Source organism: Diabrotica virgifera, chromosome 7 (genome assembly GCF_917563875.1).
Source record: "Diabrotica virgifera virgifera chromosome 7, PGI_DIABVI_V3a".
NCBI lineage: Eukaryota > Metazoa > Arthropoda > Insecta > Coleoptera > Chrysomelidae > Diabrotica > Diabrotica virgifera.
In genome coordinates, this window is record NC_065449.1 from 57,900,362 (window position 1) to 57,924,234 (window position 23,873).

The window sequence follows — 23,873 nt, forward strand, 5'->3', positions numbered from 1 at the left end:
AGAATATAACATGGAAAATAATCAGAATTTCTTAAGGACTTCAAAACGTAAAAATATACAGGGTATTCTATTTGAAATAAGAAAGTTCATTAGATTTCCAGAAAAACTGAAAATCTGACAACAATGTAATTAGCACTATAATATCGGCCGCATTAGAAAACCCTTACCCATCAAAACCTACAAAAATTACGCAAGCCCTTTCCGAGATAATTGAGTGTTTCCATTCATAAAACTCATAAACTAACAAAGAAGTTTTAGAAAAATATTAGCTTGTTTGAATTTTTCCGTAAAACTGCAAGTTTCTCAAGTACCTAAGCATGACCTAAGCTGTATAAAGTACTCCATTTTGTATAATAGACTAATATGTAGGTATATCTTTACTAAAACTAAAACGATATTAAATTAATATACCCTTAGTTGTAGTCTGTACTGATCTCCTGTTAAATCAAAAGAATAAGTATTTATGATTATGTTATGACAAAAATTCTTATTCACAAAATAAATTATTAATACCTACTTGGATTTTAAGATACCTTTCATTTTTGTACCAATAAGATTAATACATATAGACTGTTTCATACTTACAAAATCTAGTTTATTTTGTTGTTTTATCGAGGGCATTATAAATATTTATTTAGTAACACAAATAAATAACAATTACACGTTTTTCTTAGTTTATCTAGAACAAATTATTGGTTCAAAACTGAAACTGTATTAAACAATCTGTATTATGAATTCAAATAATCGGAATGAGTCGGTAGCGTTGGTCGGTAGGCGTCACTGTCACTGCCGACTGCCGACTTAAATTTTTGTGTTGATGGTAATCTATCTCCAGGGGACGTTAGATTTGTTTTCTATATTTTTATAATTTTAATATTTTCACTGGAATCCTCAATATAAGAGCTAAAATCAAATTAATATATTTATAATCGTGTACAAATAAAATTCACTTTTTTATTTCACACAGGCCCGGGCTGTTCTACTCCAAATAACTAGTTATTCGGAGGTGAAAAGACCGGGCCTTAATCATTCATAACTTAGACCTATTATACAGGGTGTAACAAAATTAGAGGTAATAAATTAAATCACATATTTGGGGGCCAAAAATAGTTCTATTTCACCTAACTTACCTTAGTAAAAATATGCACACAGAAAAAGTTACAGCCCTTTGAAGTTACAAAATAAAAATCGTTTTTTTCGATATACATATCGAAAACTATTAGAGATTTTTTATTAAAATGGACATGTCGCATTCTTATGGCAGCCTGTAACAAAAATGAACTTCTGTTGGAGTGATATACTCCAACAGAAGTAATGAAAAAATAAAGAGACTAAGTAATAAAAAGGAAGAGAGAGTGGGGTATGTGTAAAGAAAAGGGTGAGGTGGCTTCTACGTTGAGAAGCCGCAATAGGAAAAATACTACTAAAGTGCAGTAGTACTGAAGAAAGGGGGATTAGAAGGGATAGAAGTAGAAGTGGGAAGAGACAGAGGCAAATTAAATAGAGTTGGCTAGCAAGGGATGCAAGAAAACCACTTGACACTCAAGGATGGATACGGCTCGTTTGCATGCCTGTCGAAGAACAGTAGCTCTATGTAGATAGTAATGATGACTAAAAGGTGAAATAATAAAATAAGAATAAGGTACTGAAAAGGAATAAGATGAATAATTTCTAAAGACGAACAAGATAAATAAAACTAACAAATCATGAGCGCCATGAAAATGATCTTCGATCATTTTCCCAGGTATCTTATATTGCTGTCAAATATTAAATATATCAAACCTGTAATAATGAACATAAAGGAGTAGTAAAATTCATGATATACAAAATAAATAGATATTTATTAAAATAACTACTAGATTTTTAACAATCTCTGAGTTAGACAAGCATATATCATGTAACTCTAAAATGACATAAGTTATACAAGAAGCTATATATATATATTTTAAAGATAACAACAATAATGTTATCTGTTATAAACTTAAATACCTCTTACATCTATATAGGGTACAAAATTACATAAGTCTTCTACCAAATGGTTATAGTACGCCTGCTACGTACAACTAAAGGAAACTGACAAAGATGAAAATACTACAAATAAATAGGCCCAAGCCTCACTAAGGGAAAATACAATAATGAATAAATAAAGTTAAATATACAATTGACTAAAGTAGAAATGAAGTTGAGATAAATACTGACGATGACCTAAATTAACCGAACAAATGGAATAAAGCGAATAACAGTAAAATATTTGGGAAACAAGCTAGTAATATTAAAAAATAAATTTACCCGAATTACATAAACCAATATCAAAGCAATAATAAAGTATTAAAAACCTAATTTTCTCTAGGCTTATTCCTGTGCACAAGAAGTTACCGTAGATACAAAGTTTGGGAACCAAATAATCTAATATACAAATATGTCAAAAAAAAACCAGAGGTGACCTAAATCTGGAAAAAAACATAGTGTATTTAACAGATAGTCTGAAATATAAAAAAACCAATAGTTACTAAAACACCTCACTAAATGTTCCCAAACGAGGTTGCGGTTGCATCCTAGAAAATTATGCACCAGGATGGTGCGACCCCATGACTCCTGTAGGCCCAGGTGCCAAGACGAAAATTGAGCTGGAACGCTCCCATAGCTTGCTCCCAAATAGACATACTCCCAATGGTGACTTGGCTGTGGCTGCAGTGGTTTCCCTAGGTGGTCAAAGGGCTACAGTTTCATGTTAGGGTTTCTTCCAAATGGCCAATGATTCCTATTAGGCTCCAACAGGAGTTGTCACACACATGTCTCCCTAACTCCAGACAACCCTTGCTGGTAACTTTTTACTTAAAAAAACTGGATTGATGTTATAAAATAAGGTGTATGGAACTCATTCGCCATTTCATGGTACCAGTACCACGTACCAAACCAACCCACTTAATTAGCAGCCACAAACCAAGTGACGAACGAGAGACGTTTCTCCGCCAAGGTGAACGTCAAATTCTCTCAGAAAACGAAATCATTCTCGATAGGAGACCGAGGGAAAATAATTATAATAATAATTAAAGAGCTAATTTTGTAACGTGACCGTTACAATCCCCTTCTACTCGGGAAAAAAAATTTTATCCATAAAATTTTTTTCTAAACTTCAAAATATTAACAACTAAATTTACAATAGTCTAACAATCCACGTTTATTCGCAAGATTACCACTAAGAATAAACTGATGATCAGGAAAAATAAATAAATTACTCAAATTCATATTAAAAGGTTACTATGTTACTCTCTGCTACCAAATATTAACATAATATTGCTTAAAAGTCAAAACAAAACTAAATATTGCACTAAAGTTCATAATAATGCTAAGTGTCGAATTGGGCACTAAAACCAAAATTGAACTATCCATGGACATCAGATTTATAAAGGATATATCCAAGGACGGAACAACCAGGAAAAGGTGTGAGCCAATTCGAACCATATCAAAAGTAAATGTACCCAAGTGAATAAAAAAAATCAGTAACTAAAATAAGTAAAGAATTGAACACTTAATCCAAAATTGAACTAACAATGGACACCAGATTCATAATAGTATATCCAGAGAAGAACAATCAGGAAGATTTATGGAACAACTCTCACTAATGCCAAATAATACCAATAATAAACATACCAAAGGAATCCAGAACTCAATAACCAAAATAGATGTGGAATCGGACATTTAATCCAAAGTCGAACTATCAGTGGACACCAGATTCATAAAAGGCATATCCAAAGAAGAACGACCAGGCAAATTTATGGACCAATTCACACCAATACTAAACCACATAAACAGATCAGGTCTACGTACACCCACATCCGGTAATACGAACCTATCCAACCAAATACACAAAATAAATGAAGAATCGGACACTTATCCAGAATCAGACTATCAATGGACACCAGATTTATATAAGAGCATATCCAAGAACGATCAGGCAAATTTATGGACCAATTCTTACTAATACTAAATATACTAAATTATTGGATCCAATGGTAACTAATACTGAACAAAATAAATAAATTAGGTCTACATACACCCTCATCCGGTAATATGAACTTATCCAAACTAAGTAATCAAAATAAGTCAGAATAAATATTGCTAACAGACTAAGTAACAGAGATGTAACCAAACTAAATCAAAGGTATGATAAATACCTACAGTGTATTGACTAAAATTTATAGAATCTACATAAACTTAATTCGTGCTGGTATTCGCGAACTATAGCATGTTGCTACAACAGATGTATTCGAATAACCAGACTCAGATAAAGTACCAATAATGTAAGAATGAGTACGAAAGAAAACAGAATGAATGGTGAACTTACAAGTTCTATGGCATTATGATAAATAATAGGAAGAAAAAAAAATGATAAGTGATAGGAAAAAAAAATGTCGAGAACAAGCAACCAATTTTAATTAAAACTGCAAATTCATGCGTTCTCACATACGTGGAATTATTCAGGAAAGGTTCCAGAATCTAAATAACAAAACTAATGCCTAAGGAAAGAAGTGGGAATATACTCAAATGAACAACTCATCTGTCTAAACACTCCAAATACTGACTTAACGAACCTACTATGTATAGGGATGGCCTAAGCATTGATTTATAAACAAGTGCGCAAGATATTTATCCATGTTTACTCATCAACTCAAAGTAAAAACATACTATGAAGTAAAAGACCTAATATGAACTAAATACTTCCCTATCTAATGGTAAAAATGTAACTGGAATAATTGGACTAATTACAGAAGAATGGTTAGGAAATGTGGCCAACATTTCCTGACCAGAAATATTATGATGAAAAAAAAACATCTGCGTACTCAGCCATGAAAGACATAGATCACGAAGTCAATCGAACAGCAGTGATCAGTTGCTGAGCAACAACCTCGAACCCACGCATTCACAAATCAGAGTATCAACAGAGTAATGACAAACTAGTCCAAAAGAAGAAATCAATACATACATCATCCATACATACCTACCTCATTCATACATACATACATTATCCATACCTACATACATCATCCATGCATACATACATTATGCATACAACCACATACCATGCATACATTCAGACTTAGAGACTTAAGAATCCGTACATACCTCAAACTTCCAAACTAATTCCAGAATCATAGTGTGTAGGATATAAGGATATAAATTATTATAAAGTGTTTAAGATATTGGAGACAAATGTTAATAGAGTAACCCAATAACAAATTATAAACCACAACATCTTTCCACTATGGCAAATCCAAGAACAAGATATAGAAATAATATAAAAAAAATAGTAAGTAATCAAATATTCAAAATATAACACATAAACTGAGATATAGTAGTGTACATTATGATAAGTTCCATAGTTCCATACAAAATATCAATATTAAACCAACGTACTTGTCTGAGCTTACATATTGAAAAATGCACCATTAATAATGCAACAAAATGATAAGCTCATAAACCAGAGTACTACATAATAATTAAATTAATAAATAATAAATTAAAAGTCCTCGACAACAAAGCCAAAAGATGAAGTCGAGTACTGTAGGTACCTGCACTACCTGCTGATTAAAAACATTAGATTAAAATATAACAATAAAAATTGAGCTAAAGGCAAACCAAAGAAGAGATTGGCTCAACCACTGTTAAGTCAATCTTCTTCTGAGTATTGTTCTAAAACTTAATAGACAAATAAGGACTATTATCAATGCTTCTTAGCTAACAAAAAATTTATATTTAAATCTCAACCCAAAGCATCTGATTTATAAAAGCATTATATTATGGTACCCACCCTGATATAATATTATTATCAACATTAACAAACTAGAAGATGAGATGGATAATGGAACTACTTTACTATACAATAATGATTATGTTAACACTACCAATTAAAGAAAAAAAATTGGATGACCATCTGTAATCATCCGAACCATGCGAATTCAACGTATCATGTATAGAAGCTAATGTTCTGGACTGATATTGCTTTGTGGTGTGTGCCTGTCTTACCAAACAACCCAAATATCAAAAATAACAAATATAAAATATAATCTAAAGTTTGTAAGACAAATGTACATATGGAGAAAATATTAGCGACACACCAACAAATCAAAATGCCAGCAAAATATATAAATAATCAAATCAATAAAGTAAATAAAATACCTAAATACTGAAAATGATTTCTAGTTATGTATAAAATATAACCATACTAGAAAAAAAATGTATGCATCTAGTCAACGATTAATTGTACGTGCAAACATACTACCATTGGTAGAAGGAATAAAAATTTATACTAATAGAACATAATGTCAGATATGTATACTCAGTTTAAATACATAAATAAGTTTCCAATAAAAATACAAAATCCAAACTAAGATATGAGTTGTACCACTAATTCTAAAAATGAGGTATCGAAAATAGACTAATCAAAACCAAAAGAAGCAGTATAAGTCTACCTGTTTATTATTAATCAAAATTAAAGACAAAAATAAATCAGAAATAACATATATACAAAGATATCAAAAAGTTAATAAAACAGAAAATTCCAATAAAAGAAAATTGAACTAAAAGAACTACTGTCTTAGAACCATAAAACGGTTGGCCCCACGTTGGGCGCCAGTGTAACAAAAAGAAGAAAACTTCTGTTGGAGTGAAAGTAAAAAGATATACTCCAACAGAAGTAAGAACAACCCACTTAATTAGCAGCCACAAACCAAGTGACGAACGAGGGACGTTTCTCCGCCAAGGTGAACGTCAAATTCTCTCAGAAAACGAAATCATTCTCGATAGGTGGAGTACGTTCCATCACCGAGGTATGACGTCACCCCAGTAGTCCTATACGAGAAATTAGAGAATTTAAATGGAGACCGAGGGAAAATAATTATAATAATAATTAAAGAGCTAATTTTGTAACGTGACCGTTACAATTGGCAGGAACATCTTAAAAAGAAATTACAGTGAAATTTGTGCACCACATACAAATTTTATGGGGGTTTTGTTCCCTTAAACCCCCCAAACTTTTATGTACGTTCCAATTAAATTATTATTGTGGTACCATTAGTTAAACACAATGTTTTTAAAACTTTTTTGCCCCCTAATAATTTTTCGATAAATCATTTTTAATCTAGACGCGGCTTCTTTTTTAAAATGTTTACATAAAAATTTTATGGGGGTTTTGTGCCTTTAAACCCCCAAATGTTTGTGTACGTTCCAATTAAACTATTATTGCGGTAACATTAGTTAAACAGAGTTTTTTTAAAACTTGTTTGCCTCTTAGTATTTTTCCGATAAGGCACCGTTTATCGATAAGGCTTCTTTTCTAATATGGTTCCAAAGGGTTCAAAATATACCTCAAACTGTAATTATTTATAAATAAATTTTCATATTATCTGTATAATCGTACGCAACAGTATACAAATATATGTGGTGGATTTGACAAATATTCCAAATATCTCAATAAAAACTAGCTTTTCGAAAAAGTACTAAGAGGCAAAAAAGTTTTAGAAATATTTTGTTATTAACTAATGATGCCACAATGATAATTTAGTTGGAACGTATAGAAAAGTTTAAGGGGGGGTTAAGGGAACAAAACCCCCATAAAATTTTTATGGGTTGCACAAATTTCACTATAATTTTATTTTAAGATGCTCCTTGTCATAAGAATGCTACATGTCCGTTTTCAATAAGAAACCACAAATAGTTTTCGATATATTGGAAAAAATCGATTTTTATTTTGTAACTTCAAAGGGGGGCTGTAACTTTTTTATGTAAAGATTTGTACTAAGGTAGGTTCAATCGAACTATTTTTGGTCCCATGTGATATGTGATATGTGATTTAATTTATGACCTGTATTTTTGTACCATCCTGTATATTAGAATTTTTAATTGAACATTTTATAGCTTAATGCATTGTAAATTTAATTGTGCAATTTTAATGTATAATATACATTATAATCAAATAATATTAATAAAAACGATTTCAAATGTGAATAAACTCTAATTTAAATCTTAATTTAAGGAGTATTCCCCAAGGAACTGTCAATACGGATGGAATGGCCCCTCAGTGGCGGATCCAGAGGGGGGTCACGGGGTCATGACCCCCCCCCCCCGCCAAAATATTTGAAAACCCACTTATCCTATTGGTGGTAAGACTAACAGTGACCTTGCATCAGAGAAAAGTAATCAAACTTAAGATCCATGACCCCCCCCCCCAAAAAATACTGGATCCGCCAGTGGGCTCCGTCCCATTCAAATAGTGAAGCGAGATTGAGGCCAACATACAAGAGAGAGGTCCTAGAGAGAGACAGAGAATGCTCGGGAAGCCGTGTAATTTGAATTACCTATTGGGACCGTGCAAGTTCGGAAAAGCGACACCTGGTTTCTTCGCTCTGCACTTTTATTCGCACTTTTAATTATATTGGCCAATCATATGGTCCTGGTTACTGGATAATTGTCAAGGCCATAGTCAAAAAAAAATAATAAGAAGAAAAAATAAGATTTAGGATATGTTATTAAAACGTAAACAATTGTATGTAGTAAATAAAATTAGTTATTAAAATGCAGTAATGCAAGCAAAATACAATTAATTAAATTTACCTTTATATAATAATTGCATATCATATCAATATTGTCAAGCAATATATAATTTTTCTTCTTAAATGACAATAAGTATGAAATGTACGTCAATTTGACAATTTCAATTGACAATATGAATTATTTAAGACAGTTGCAATATTTCTCCGCTATTCGCGCACGATCGTTTCGCGTATCCCTTCCGAGTAAATTCGCGAGCGCCACTAGTGACAAGTCTGTAAACGTTTACTGGAAATTAGACATAAATGTCAAAGTGATTAATGTAAAATTAAAAATAAAAACATTAATTATAAAAAATATTAGTTGGTCAAAGCTGTGGTATATATTTTTACCTTAAATATACTTACGTTTTAAATATTGAATTTAAGTTTTTTTTAATGTTCCGTAATCGTAATATGTTAAATTAATCTATTAATCTTAGCACCATCTACACGATAATTGTGAAAGTATCCGAAGTAAGAAATTAATATTTCATCAATAGAACGTCAAAATGATTAGCAAAATCTTAAAAAAATCGATTACAATTTAATTACTTTTTTGCGTTGTAAATATTAAGCGATAACAATTAAATAATAAATTTAAAAATTACCGGTGAAAGTTGCATTACTAATCCGCTAGGAGCGTCACCAGCGAAGCTCAGAGCGTATACGCTATGGGCTTGTAGGTAGAGGGGATAATTAAAAATTCGCGAAGGCCAGTAGTGACAAGTCTGTAAGCTTTTACTGGAAATTTGACATCAATGTTAAAGTGATTAATTTAAAGCATTGAAATTAAAAACATTAATAGGAAATAATATTAGTTAGTCAAAGCTGTGGTGTAGATTTTTACCTTAAATATACCTACTTACGTTTTAAATACTGAATTTAAGTTTTTTTAATATTTCGTAATATGTAATTATAAATTAACCTAAGCGTCATCTACACGATAATTGTGAAAGTATCTGAAGTAAGAAATTAATATTTCATTAATAGAACGTTAAAATGATTAGCAAAATCTTTAAAAAATCGATTACAATTTAATTGCTTTTTTGCGTTGTAAATATTAAGCGGTAACAATTAAATAATAAATTTAAAAATTACCGGTGAAATTTGCATTAGTAATCCGCTAGGAGCGACACCAGCGAAGCAGGGACGTATCTTGCCATTCGTGCGCCCTTGGCGAAATTCAATGCACCCGCCCCCCCCCTTCCCACAAAAAAACGAGATTCCCATTAATTGCACCCACAATTCACAGGACTGTAATGTAACAATTTTTAAATAGTTGTAGGCAAATTACTACAACTACTACTTTAAAATGTATTAGGCCTGGTAGCCTGATCAAAGAACAATCTGACCCCAAAAAATATAAAGGAAAGATGAAAATTTGGGAATAGGTAGTTGAAATTGTCTATTATTATATAAGAAAAAGTTTAAAAATATACATTCAAAATAAGACCGGAATTGAATAAAATGACTACCTAATTCAAAACAACTTTTGTTCTATAGAGTTTTTTCGCTAAGTCAAAAATTTTCGAGTTATTTGCGAGTGAATATGTTCATTTTTAACAAAAAAAACATGTTTTTGGACGGTTTTTCGAAGATAACTCAAAAAATAAGTATTTTATTGAAAAAAATATTCATAGCAAAAATATAGATTATAAAAAATTGAAAAAACCGGTGTATGCATGAGGTCGGTAGACCCAGTAGAAGCAGAGTTGTAGCTAATGAAAAGTAGGTTCTTCTTCGTCAACTTTCAAATCGAATATTTCAATGTGAAATAGCTCAAAAAACGGAGCACTTTTCGGGGAAATTCATTTTAACTTTTTAGTGGTTAAAAAAGGTTTATTTTTGTTTTCTAAAAAAACTTTTAACATTAAAAGTCAGTGAGTTACGCTCAAAATATTGTTGGTCCCTTTTATTTTTTGGTAAAACAATTCGCGAAAATCACCCCCTAATTAGCATCAGAAATAAATTTTATCATTACCACTTAACAAGTTACTTTGCTTATGTATTATTTATATGATCTGTAAGTTTCATCGGTTCAAAGTACTTATTCTTGAAAAAGCTGTAGTTAAAATGGCTTAAACGAGTAACTAATCACGTGTTTAGGCAAATTTTGAACAGCCATAGCATATCCAATTTTTGTCTAGAAAGAAAACCAAAAATCAAAAATATTCAGAAAAGCAAGACGAACATTTTATTACTCTTTGAGATTTTTTGGTATTACTAATAATTTTTAAGTTAATTCCATAAAAAATTCCATTTTTTTCAAAATTAATAAAAAATGTTTTATTTTAAACCCAATTTTTTTCAAAAATGAGTACTTTGAACCAATGAAACTTATAGATAATATAAAAAATAGCGAGGTAAAGTAACTTGTAAAGCGGTAACGATTAATTTTATTTGGGAAACTAATTAGGGGGTGATTTTCGCGATTTTTTTAGCAAAAAATAAAAAAAGACCAGCAATATTTTAAGCGTAACTCACTTACTTTTAATGTTAGAAGTTTTTTTTAGAAAACACAAACCTTTTTTTAACCACTTTAAAAAAGTTGTAATGAATTTTCCCCGAAAAGTTTTGGGTTATTTCAAATTGAAATATTCGATTTGGAATTTGACGAAGAAGAACCTACTTTTCATTAGATTAGCTACACCTCTGATCCTGCTATGTCTACAGACCTCATGCATACACCATTTTTTTCAGTTTTTTTTAAGCTATATTTTTGCTAAGAACATTTTTTTCGCTAAAATACTTACTTTTTGAGTTATCTGCGAAAAATCGTCCAAAAACATGTATTTTTTTGTCAAAAATGAACATATTCACTCACAAATAACTCGAAAAGTATTAACTTAGTGAAAAAACGGTGCCACTTCGGTATGCGGTCTACCGTCTAATATGTGGTCTACGGCAATTTAGCTGATTCGGCATGCGGTCTACGTACAAAAACAAATTAGAGAAACTATTACAAACATTACTATTTTATTATTACTAACAGCTTTACTGTTCAATTGGTAATTATACAAAGAGTCTACATTCTACCACATCCAATACTATTTTAATATTAAATATCATGCAACCGCAGTAAATATCGGTTTTTGCCTGAAAGGAGGAAGACCTAACCCTTCGGTCCAAACCCAACTTACGGGTATTAGAGTGAGAGAACCGCAGGACAGGAGGTATTTGACCGCTGCGCGCAATCACAACCCACCCTTTTTATTATCACTAAACGGTCTTTTCAGCGTTTTAAATTAACACTCAAGGCCCATTTCGTTGATTCAAGTTTATATAGGCAACCCAAATTACACGCCGCTAATCCTCGGTTCGGGATTTAGACAGAATAACACGTGAAGTGTGAAGTAAAGCACAAGTATGACAAGTAAAGTAAAGTATAAATATAAATAATAAATAAAAAGTTTGTAATAGTTTCTCTAATTTGTTTTTGTACGTAGACCGCATGCCGAATTATCAGCTAAACTGCCGTAGATCGCATATCAGACGGTAGACCGCATACCAAACTAGAAACTCTGCCGTAGACCGCATACCGAAGTAGCACCGAAAAAACTCTATAGAACAAAAGTTACTTAGAATTAGTCATTTTATACAATTTCGAACTTATTTTGAACTTATATTTGTTCACCCCCGAGAAAATATTTTTCACCCCGCATTTCCCAATTTTTGTAAAATGGAGGGGATGTAGAATTGTAAACTTTTTCTTATATAATAATAGACAATTTCAACTACCTATTTCCAAATTTTCATCCATCCTTTATTTTTTTGGAGGTTTTCGTAAAATTTTGTGTTCCATGATCGGGCTATGGGTTCAAAAAACAATAACAATAAAGGAGGTATTTTTGAAACATTATTTATTTTACTTACTTATAAAATTATTTTACTCACTAGTACTTTACATGTAATATTGTGATTCACAATTTGTGAATCTGTTAAATACATTCATGAGAAAATGTACTTACATACTTACATAAACTATCATAACTATGCACTTATGTTACATTACTTTAAGCGAAAACATATTGATATATAATAATAAATAATAGCCTACAACAGTTCATGAAGTTTTGATTTAAAATTTAAATTTTTAGTCAATTTAATTTTGTTGAATTAACCTGGTATCTTTTATTATTGTTAAAATTTCACTTTGCGTGCTTTAATAGATGCTAATTCATTTATGACATCGTCAAAGTTAAGTTTTGAATCTTAAAATCCTTTATATGTTACAATTATTTTTATAATATTACTGACACCGTACCGGTATTTATGTAGTCTCTTATCTTTTTAATTTTGCTAGAATACGGATCATATTTTTTTATCGAAAGTATGAAAAATGCTTAGTTTATAAAATTAAAATCATGGATTTCCTAAAAGTTTTTCTTCCGCTGATTTTGCGCCCCCTCACTCTTGCGCCCTTGGCGGGCGCCTCTTTTGCCAACCCCTAAATACGTCCCTGCAGCGAAGCTCAGAGCGTATATCAACTTAAAATATTTTTAACTTTTTTGTATTTAAATACGTCAGAACTCTCTTCTTCATTAAAAAAAAAGTACCGGTTTTAGTATTTTATTTGTCATTGTCATTAAATGATACACAATAAAATTAGTTATATTTATTAAATATAGCATGGCGCCATGGCGCAGATCTAAAACCTACAAAGTAGAATATGCCAGAAAGAAATACTAAAACCAGTACTTCTTTTAATGAAGAAGAGAGTTCTGACGTATTTAAATACAAAAAAGTATTGAAATTTTGAAATATGTACTGCCAATCAGCCTTCAAGTTAAAATATGAGGTCCATTTTCCCGATTTAAGTTCATATAGGCAACTCAAATTACACGGCTTCCCTGGAGGCCGCGTCTCACCATCAAATAATTTGATCAAACAGTTTGAGCAAACTTGACGTACTTGAGGAAGTACGTAAAAGTGACGTCACAATTGCAGTTTTTTTGAAATTCTAAAAATCTGTGCTCTCACTATCAGTCTAGTTTGATCAAATTTTTTGTATTGAGTTGTCTAACTTGTTTGTACTTTATTTAAAATTAAATTTTTTCATTATTATCATAGCCACCTTTACTTAACAAGCCATGAAGTTGAAACTTGGCAACATCTATTGGTAGACCGATTAATTCTGACAGTTCTCATTTGTTTTTAAATAATTTTCATTGTATTTACAGAGAAACTGAAATATTTTACAATATTTCGTGCTCCAAATTATAAAGAACATTAAAAGGTATGTTATTAAGATGATTTTAGTTCAATATAATATATTTTTATATAAACTTGCGTGCATATAGAAATCCGTCCACTTAAAAAATTTGTCATTTTTAATGTCTTATATTTCCTAAACTTATTGGCAGATTTAAGTGATTTTTTTAATATGTTATATCCTAAGTCTTTAACAATACGGCTGTAATAATATTGTTGCTAACCAGTTAAATTTTTATGGTGTACCGGGCATTTATAAAATACTGAAATTAAAACCCAACTATAGACTCCGGTTTTCTTAACATTCTGTTTTCTTGATTAATTCGCTTATGTTTAACAACTAGATTTGTTATTTATCAATTCAGGGTGTTTCCAAATCAGTGCGACAAACTTTAAGGGGAAAGGAACAAAATGAAACATTGAAACATGAAACATTGAAATGTAATCATTTTTTTCGAATTCTGAGAAAACTAATAAGTATTTTTGAAAAATTTAAACGCAGAATAAAAGATTACTTTATTACCGAGGGCCAAAAGTCCCTTAGAATGAATAAAAAGTTTTTTTTTTTAATGACATATTTGAAACTAAAAATCACACTAAATTTTCCCAGTTTTTCACCCCTGTAACTTATTAAAATAAACATAGAAGTTTTCAGGGACTTTGGGCCCTTGGTCCTAACGTAATCTTCACTCTGCGTTTAAATTTTTGAAAAATACTTATTAGTTTTCTTAGGATTCGAAAAAAATGAATCCCGTTTATATTCTTGTTACTGGTTTTTTTTGTATAATAAACGTTACACACAAGGAATTACTTTTAATATTATTTTGTACAAACTTTCAATTAATAATATTTTCTTGTTCGATTAAAAAAATACTATAAATTTTACCAGAATTTGTACTTTAAAGTCGTAGTTTCGAAAGCGGTAGTCCGAAAGTCAGACTACGGACGTCATCAATTGCGACCTTGCCTTTTTCTCTTCATGGCTTGTAAAGTAAAGGTGGCTATGTTATTATCCACAATGAACACTCAGGATGTGACGTCACTAACTGTCACTTTCAGTTTGCTCAAACCAGTTTGATCAAATTATTTGATGGTGGGACGCACGGTTCTTAGACATTACTATTAATATTAATTATTACATTAATAATATTAATACATTAATTAATAATTAATAATTAATAATTAATACTATTAATACATTATTACATTAATAAAGTCTAATAACCGTGGGTGGGACGCGGTCTTGGCATTATCTGTCTCTCTCTAGGACCTCTCTCTTGTATGTTGGCCGCATTCATTTTCTTCATGCATGCCCATTCCATCCGTATTGACGGATGGAATGGGAAGTTCGTTGGTTTTCCCTTAAATTTTTAAAATTAAAGTAATATAGTATTTATGATTCATTCCGGTCCTGGATATGATTGACATATTGAATTGACACTTGACAGCGTCATAAATGTCAGTAGTGTCAATGTCACGTGACATAAATGTGAGGTTCGGTTCGTGCGTTCATAAATAGAAAATATTGACTAATTTTCTACCTATTTGTTAAAATATAAACCAAGTTTTAAATTAGTTTACCTTTTACGTAGACCCAATATACACTTGAAAAATGGCTGAAACACCAATGTCACAACGTCTCACTAACGATGATTTTCGAAAGCTTCTGATGACTCCTAGATCAAACCCTTCTCAGACACCTGCGGCCCCAGGTTCAATAAAAGAGGCAATGAATAATCCCAACTCCATGCCACCTCCTAAAATTGAAGACAAATCAGAAGCCAGACGTAAAAAGAAAAGCTACTATGCCAAACTCAAAAAACAAGAAGATAGTAAAATGGCAGAACTTGCTGAAAAGTATCGTGATAGAGCAAGCGAAAGAAGATCAGGACACAATCCTGATTATCAAGCAGATGATCCAATTGCTACTGCTCAAGCCTATCGAGCAGTAGCTCCAGACCTGAAGTCTGGATATGATGCAGCAGAACGAAGAAGGCAGATGATTCAAGAGTCAAAGTTCTTGGGAGGTGACATGGAGCATACTCATTTAGTAAAAGGATTGGATTATGCTCTACTCCAAAAAGTCAGAAGTGAAATTCAAACACTTGAAATGGAGCAGGAACAAGAACTGGAAAAACTTGCTAATAAACACTTGGAAGAAAAAGAAAAGGAGAAAAAAGATGCCCAGAAAAAAGAGGAGGAAGAAATGAAATTTAAAACAAAAATTGGAAGATCAATTTATTATACCATGAATATGTTGAAGTCGAGACATATTGAAAGATCAGAATTGTTTATTCCTGGTAGAATGGCTTATGTTATTGACTTGGGTAAAATATGCTTTTTATTTTTCTATATATTGTTTATGAACACATTGTCAAGCACTTTATTCACATTAATATACATAAAGTTCTTGAACTCCTAAGTGGAGCATAGAGCTTCAATGAAAACGTACCATCGAATTCTATTTTACGCTAAGGTCTTCACGTCGTTTCAAGACTTTCCTTGACCTTTTATCATGCCCATAATGGATCTTCTCCAAGTTTGTGCTGGGTGACCTCTTTTTCCTTGGAGATTCCCCTTTAGGGCAGTCTTTGAAATACTGGAGCTATTTTTTTCAGAGTGTGTGACCAACACCACTTTCTGGACTTTTTCTGCTCTCTTTTGTACAGTCAGGTGTAGTAGATCTTCATTTCTGATGATGTTGGTAGCGAATACAAACAATTCTTCATAAGCATCTATTTACAAAGACCTGCAGTTTTTCTGTAGGGGTTTTTGTCACTTTCCAGATTTCAGATCAATAGAGTACAACAGACATGACATTTGACTGGAATATTCGGATCTTTGTCTTTGTAGTATACTGGATAGACCTCCAAACACTGTTAAGCATGCTGAATAATCGTTAAGATTTCATATCCTCATATAAAAATATTGTCTTCTCTACCTCAGCTTTCTGTTATAACATTTTCAAGATATATGTAAAATTTTTCACATTTTCAATCTGCATGCTAATAGTAAATAGTATGTTGTTTCTTGTATTTATTCTCATGGATTTGGTTTATTAACACATTAACCGCCACATTAAAATTTTTTGTTTTTCCTTTTTTGTTCCACATTCAGAATCTCGAATGTTAATGTGAATTATATTTAACTCACAGAACGCCTGGTTCAAACAGTGTGTGAGTTGAATACAATTCATGTGGCGTTTAATGTCATAATATTGATTAATATTATGATATTGATTTGGTATTAATATTGATTTTCAAACCTATTTTATTGGTCAGCCACATCTTGTTGCCTGACCTTTGTTGCTGATCGCTTAGGGGTGTGGTTAACATCCTTTGTACCCATCTTGTGTTGGAGTTTAGTTTGGAGAGACATAGTCTACAGCTATGTTAAAAAGGAACGAGAAAGCATGCTGGCTCCATAAGTACTGTTGATCCCATTGTGTGCCCTTCTGTATTTTGCCTCAGTTCAATGTACACTTACTTTATAATGGAAATTATTTTTTTATTTATTTTTCCACGTTAATAACATGATAAAATTATCTGTTATATCATATCAATAGTTATTTTACAATATCAAAAGCTACTTCGTAAAGTATTATTTGTTTTTCTAGTATAATACTGAGCTTGACTTTACTTAAGCTGTGTATTAGAAACGTTCAGATTATATTACATTACAATTAAATAATTTTCCTGTACATACTTTTTTTCTTTTAGAAGATGAAGCTGAAAGTGATATTCCAACCACTTTAATAAGATCCATTGCAGATGTTCCTTCGTTTGAATTGACTACTACAGTAACAACAAATGATATTGTTATTAATAAACTTACACAGATATTAAGCTATTTAAGACAGGGTAGGTTTACAGTTAAATAATTTATTCTTAGTACAGTGGAAACTCAATAAGTCGGATTAATCAGGACAGCGGCTGATCCGGGTCATCGAAAATCTGGGTTAGCCGGAGAATATGGTAAAAATTAATAAAACACGGTATACTTACAGATAATCTCCATTATAATTGCAAAAATATGAAATACATATCAACAATACATCTAAATTACATACAGTTGTATACAGTATTGTTTATTTCTTGGTAAAAAACTTGGTCAAAGTGAAAAAATGTTTGTTTTGTCTGATGAAAATCGGTCCAGATTAGCTGGACTTCCAGGTTATCGGAGGCCCACTTATCGGGGATCCACTGTATTCCTTTTTACCAATTGAAGTGTTTGGTGTAATACCCGGTCAAAGACCAATTTTGTCGAAATGCAGTTTATGACATTTTTTGCCTTCAAAAATACTAGATAGAACCTGGCCTCAGGACCTATTTTAAAACTTAAACATAAATAGAATAAGATGCGACATCATTGGAAGTCTCTTCTTCATGCCCAAAAACATGGAACAAATTTACTTAATACTCTTTTAATGATGTAGATTGTAAATAAACATAATTACATAAAAAAATACCTCTGCACAGTTTGGAGCGAAATCCGTAAATATACTATGTAAGAAATTCAATGTAGAGCAATGTGGACAGTTATTGCACCAAAAAATGTTAATAGTATAGTCCTAAGGATTGATATAGTCTGTTCGCTAAACTCAGACACAACTGGCTAGTGATTTTAGTTGGTAATTTTTTTGTTTTTGGCCAATTTTGCCAAAATTGGCAAAATTACTAACAATTTAGTAATTATTAACTATTTAGTATTTTTTTTGCCAATTTTACCAAATTGGCAAAATTACTTAAGTACCAAAATCACTAGCCAGTTGTGTCTGAGTTTAGTGAACCAACTACCTATATATGCACATTTTCCTCAAAACTATGCAAGGTCAAGTGGACGGTTATTCCACCAATCCCTTCAATTATTGAACAGGATTGTCTTTAGAGCCATATTTCTCTATGATATCATGGTAGAGTGGTAACCCTGAATATGTGATTTATTTGACCCACTTTAGAATAGAATTCATCCAGATTATCACATTCTACTGGAATATCCTGGTATTTTTCAAGTTTCCTCCATTCATCATCAATCTTTCGCATGGTTTGTAGGTCTTGAGGACTACAAATTTGTTAAAACTGTTAAAGCTACTTTTACTTAATAGGTGTATCTTGCCCATGACTGGATCTGGAAAATCATTCTTATTTTACTTCCATACAAGCTTTTTTATGGGAAGGAGGTGGTAAATATTTTAAAGACCATAACAGGCTATATCCGGGTTAAGAATGTCCTGGAGTGTGTTGGATTCAGAGTGGAAGGGTTCATCCGCACGCAGTCCCCCTGGAGGAGTCATGCTCACGGATACACCCATAGCTCTCTGTCAAACTACGTTTAAGAAAAGGGGGAGGAGGGCCTTTGCTTATTACGACGGTATACGACAGGGGGATGGGCCATGAGTGCACATCTGACGTCCTTTAGTTTTGGTTTATTTGAATTTGTCGCTATTGTCTATTAATAGAATTTTTTACTAGCTTCTACCAGAAGGCAGCATTATTAAAAGTATCAGATAGGTAATCATATAAAAACATAAAACTTCAATACTAGCTATATAATAAATTATATAATATGCTAATTGAGATATGGAGATGTCCAAAGAGATATTGAGGGTGGACAACTGGAGGAGAGCAGCCAGAGACAGATACAGTCAAACCTGCCATATCCGGATCAATGTGGCGACAGACCGATCCGAATATGAAAAAATCCGGGTATCAAGACCACTACTTCTTTTACAGTCTCTGAAACGTTTTCTCCTTCATACATTCCAGTAATCAACGCCGTCAATAACTTTCGTCGATAGACACGTTTTATAGATTCTATAATACATTATTTTGCCATCTTTTAGTTCTTCTTTTAGTGCGTTGTCCAACAGCAGGACTGCCTTTCTCGGTAGATTTCGGTAGATCCGAACGGCGCAGAACCATCCGGATATGGGGAGGTCCGGATATGACAGGTCCAGATATGGCAGGTTGTAATGTACTTGGAGGAGGATGCTAGGGGAGGCCAGGGCCCGACTTGGGCTGTAGCACCATAGGAGAGAGAATACAATTATTAATGAAAACTCCTTTTTTTATTCATTACATGGATATTGGAAAACACATAATACCATATACGCAAAATAAATATCAACATTTGCATATATTAGGCCTAGATCCCGCGTATCAAAAAAAGTTGATTAATAGCAAGCTGAAAATTTGTTAATAGCTTAACGATGTCTAGTCGGACAAACTTTGATGTACGAGAACACTGGAACAGGGAAAGTTTTAATTTTGTAACAGTTTAAAAATTTGAAACGTCAGATTACGAAAATGCCCCATGTATTTGGTCGGACAGAACTTCCAATTGATTTGTTATCGTTTCATTAAACTCTCATGCAAAAATCAGACTGCTATTTATCTCCAATAGAATTCCTGACATTTGACATGTTCTTCGTGTTGGACTTATTAAAATGCCCAGTTGGTAATAAATACCAGTCTGATTTTTTCATGAGAGTTTAATGAAATAATAACAAATCAATTGGAAGTTCTGTCCGACAAAATACATGGAACGTTTTCGTAGTCTGACGTTCCAAAATTTTAATCTGTTCCACAATTAAAACTTCCCCTGTTCCAATGTTCCCATACATCAAAGTTTGTCCGAGTAGATACTGTTAAGCTATTAACAAATTTTCAGCTTTTTATTAATCAACTTTTTTTTGGTATACGGGATTCAGACCTATATATCCAATATTTTGATATTTACATAAATAGTATGATACAGTCGGAAAAATGAAAGAATACCCATGAACGATCACATCAATCACTTATTTTGTATTTGCTGTCTTTTTCTATAACAAACGTTTGTTATTTTTATAGAAAAAGACAGCAAATGCAAAATAAGTAACTGATGTGATCGTTCATGGGTATTCTTTAATTTTTCCTACTCTATGTATTTTTGAACCCTGATTTTAATCTTTAACATCCCACTTTTAACTAACCATCTTTTGCCCACAAATTTCACTATGTATCATAAATATGTTCCACGTTAGGTCTTTTTCATAAAAAGTTGTCAATATATTGCTTTACTTTTTATTGCTATATTTATACCAAGATAAGGTCACAGTTCATACAATTTGATACAATGTTTCAGGAAATCGTAAAAAGAAGAACAGGAAGGGTATGCCAGAAAACCTGAAAGAGTATGATCTACAAGAAGATAATTTAGATAAGAAAACATCAAAAAGATCCCACCAAGATGATTCTATTTATGGCGACATTGGTGATTACCTTCCAGCTGCAAAAAGCAGTAGACATCGGGATCATGAAAGCAAACGGCATGCATACTTTGACAAACATGATAACGAACCTGTTGATAACGCTGCACCTACATTTAGAGTTAATAAGTCTGCCGAAATATTGAACAAATTGCAACAAGAACCTGAGGGATATGCAGAGTGTTATCCAGGTAAGCAAATTATAATTTTTTTAGAATTTAAATATCTATTTTTCAGTAAATGTTAGATAGTTTAATTAGATCATTAAAAATTTATGGCACCATTTAATTTCTATGTATCCATTTTTGGCGTTGACCAAAAAGAAAAAGACAATCGGCAACCCACCGAAAGTAATTTACCTACAGTCCAGTAAAAATTATGATTTATCTCTAAAACAACATAATAGTCCAGGGCGCATCTGTTTTGAGATGGACGTTGAGAGGTGACTCAAATTTTTTTGCAGAAATTGCTTGAAAATAACTCAAATAATAATATTTGAGTTATCCTCCCACTCAAAATGGTCCGGAACATTGTTTAAATAATCAAAATGTCAAAATATGAAGGAAAAATTCGATTTTTTATTGGTTTTTTGATTATAACTTTTAAACTATTCATTTCTGAGAAAAGTTGTACTGACATGAAAGTTGCGTAATTAAATTTCCTATAATATAGAATTGGTTAAAAGTTTAAAAAATAGTCACCCTTGTTGCAAAATAGCAATCATTGCGAAAAAAAACCATACAAAAACAAGTATTTGCGTTTTACGTTTTTCAACCATTTATGGTACACTTAGGACCTTCATATTTTACCCAGAAAAACTTTATGATATAGTAAAACAACACTGTAAATTTCATTAAGATCGGTTTAATAGATTTTGCAAAATAAATTTTGCCATCCAGCTTTCGCAAAAAAATTTTTATTTTTTTTAAATGTTGCAGGACTGAAAATAAAGCAGATAGAAAGTTGAATTTTTTTTTGCTTATAGAAGTGTACTGTACCTTTCATTTGAAATTTGCAAAATTAAAATCTATTAATTACCACGGCCTCAGTAAATTTTTTAAATAAACATTAATTTTTGGTGCTACGCACAGGACAGCGGTGTTCGATTCGCACAAATTAATTTCCACCAAAATTTCTTCCAATCTTTATCTAATATATTATTTTCTTACTCTATATTTTGTTGTATTTTAATATTTTAATTCCACAAAAATCAAAATAATTTTATTATTGTTTGTGAAATATTGTTTAAATAATTGCGTATGCTTAAAAATAATAAACTTTTATTCTTCAAGTTAAAATATATGAACAAAGAAAGTTTTTGCTAAAAAAAGTATTATTTCAAAGGATAGAGTGTGTGTTTTTATTTTGCAATAAACAAATTTATTTATTTATATCGAAATGTAATAAAAATTAAAATGTATCAATCATTATCAGAGGTCATTGGAATGCCCAATCAGAGCAAACTATCCGCTGTCCTGCGCGTAGCACCAATAATTAATGTTTATTTAAAAAAATTCCTGACGCCGTGGTATTTATTCAATTTTAATTCTGCAAAATGCACATGAAAAGTACAGTCCACTTCTATAAGCAAACAAAAATTCAACTTGCTATCTGCTTTATTTACAGTCCTGTAACATTTTGAAAAAATGAATTCTTTTTGCGAAAGCTCGATTGCAAAATTTATTTTGAAAAATCTATTGAACCGATCTTAATGAAATTTACAGTATTGTTTTACTGTATCATAAAGTTCTTCTGGGTGAAATATGAAGGTCCTAAGTTTAGCATAAATGATTGAAAAACGTAAAATGCGAATACTTGTTTTTGTATGGTTTTTTCGGAATTATTGCTATTTTACAACAAAGGTGACTATTTTTAAATTTTTAACTAATTCTATATTGTAGGAAATTTAATTACGCAACTTTTATGTCAGTACAACTTTTCTCGGAAATGAATACTTTTAAAGTTATAATCAAAAAACGAAGAAAAAATCGAGTTTTTCCTTAATTTTTTGACATTTTGATTATTTAAACAATGTTCCGGACCTTTTTGAGAGGGAGGATAACTCAAATATTATTATTTGAGTTATTTTCAAGCAATTTCTGCAAAAAAATTTGAGTCACCTCTCAACGTCCAAATGTACTAATATTTTTACAGGTGCGCCCTGGTCTATAAGTCCAGAAAATTAAATACCTAATATCAAATAAACTAAGCGACATTTAGTCTTTTTTGTCTTTCAGAAACATACATTTATAACCCATAATACTTGTTTTTAGTATCTCATAATACCCAACTATTAAGGGGGTATGGTTTGAATTTTTTAATTTTTTTTTATTATTTTAAATATAAGTGCATAATTTCAGGAATACTCTCTAAAAATATCGGATTGATCGGAGTAAAATTGCCAAACATACAGCATGTTGAATATCGCTCCCTTCAACTCGCTTTGCCGCTGTTTCGCGCCAACATGCCTGAGCGTAGTGAGAAACTTTCAGCAACTGTTCCCCTTCTCATTTGTAGATTACTCCGCGATTCAAAAACATATTATGATGTGCATCACTTTACGATTTGACAGACAAATATGAAAACGAAGACGAAGTTATTAAAACTTTAAACGTGTTTTTCTCAAAACTACCTTTTTAAAGGTGAACATTGTAACTCAAAAACTACTATACTGCGTTCCACGGTCACCTTTCAGTACAGACTCTTATGAAGAACAGTGTTGCCAAGAGATATTAATATTTATATTAAATAAATTTTAAAGTATTTTTATACCTCACTTGGTCTATTAAATTTGTCAGTATGTATGAGAAATCTTGTAAGCT

General features: G+C 31.6%; 2 protein-coding genes across 2 annotated transcripts in view; one reads left to right on the plus strand and one right to left on the minus strand.

Annotated features, from left to right (window-relative positions):
* The window catches only part of LOC114335355 (uncharacterized), a 72,739-nt gene extending 72,004 nt beyond the window's left edge, over positions 1–735 (minus strand). Inside the window, exon 1 of the mRNA XM_050655615.1 lies at positions 586–735. Coding sequence (XP_050511572.1) covers positions 586–621 — 36 coding nt within the window. The 5' untranslated portion in view covers positions 622–735. The remainder of the gene's footprint in view (positions 1–585) is intronic.
* A 14,536-nt stretch (positions 736–15,271) lies between these two features.
* Positions 15,272–23,873, plus strand: part of LOC114335356 (protein Red) — a 34,478-nt gene continuing 25,876 nt past the window's right edge. The window contains exons 1-3 of the mRNA XM_028285584.2: positions 15,272–16,129; positions 17,522–17,662; positions 20,928–21,242. Of these exons, the coding sequence (XP_028141385.1) occupies positions 15,415–16,129; positions 17,522–17,662; positions 20,928–21,242 (1,171 nt within the window). The 5' untranslated portion in view covers positions 15,272–15,414. The remainder of the gene's footprint in view (positions 16,130–17,521; positions 17,663–20,927; positions 21,243–23,873) is intronic.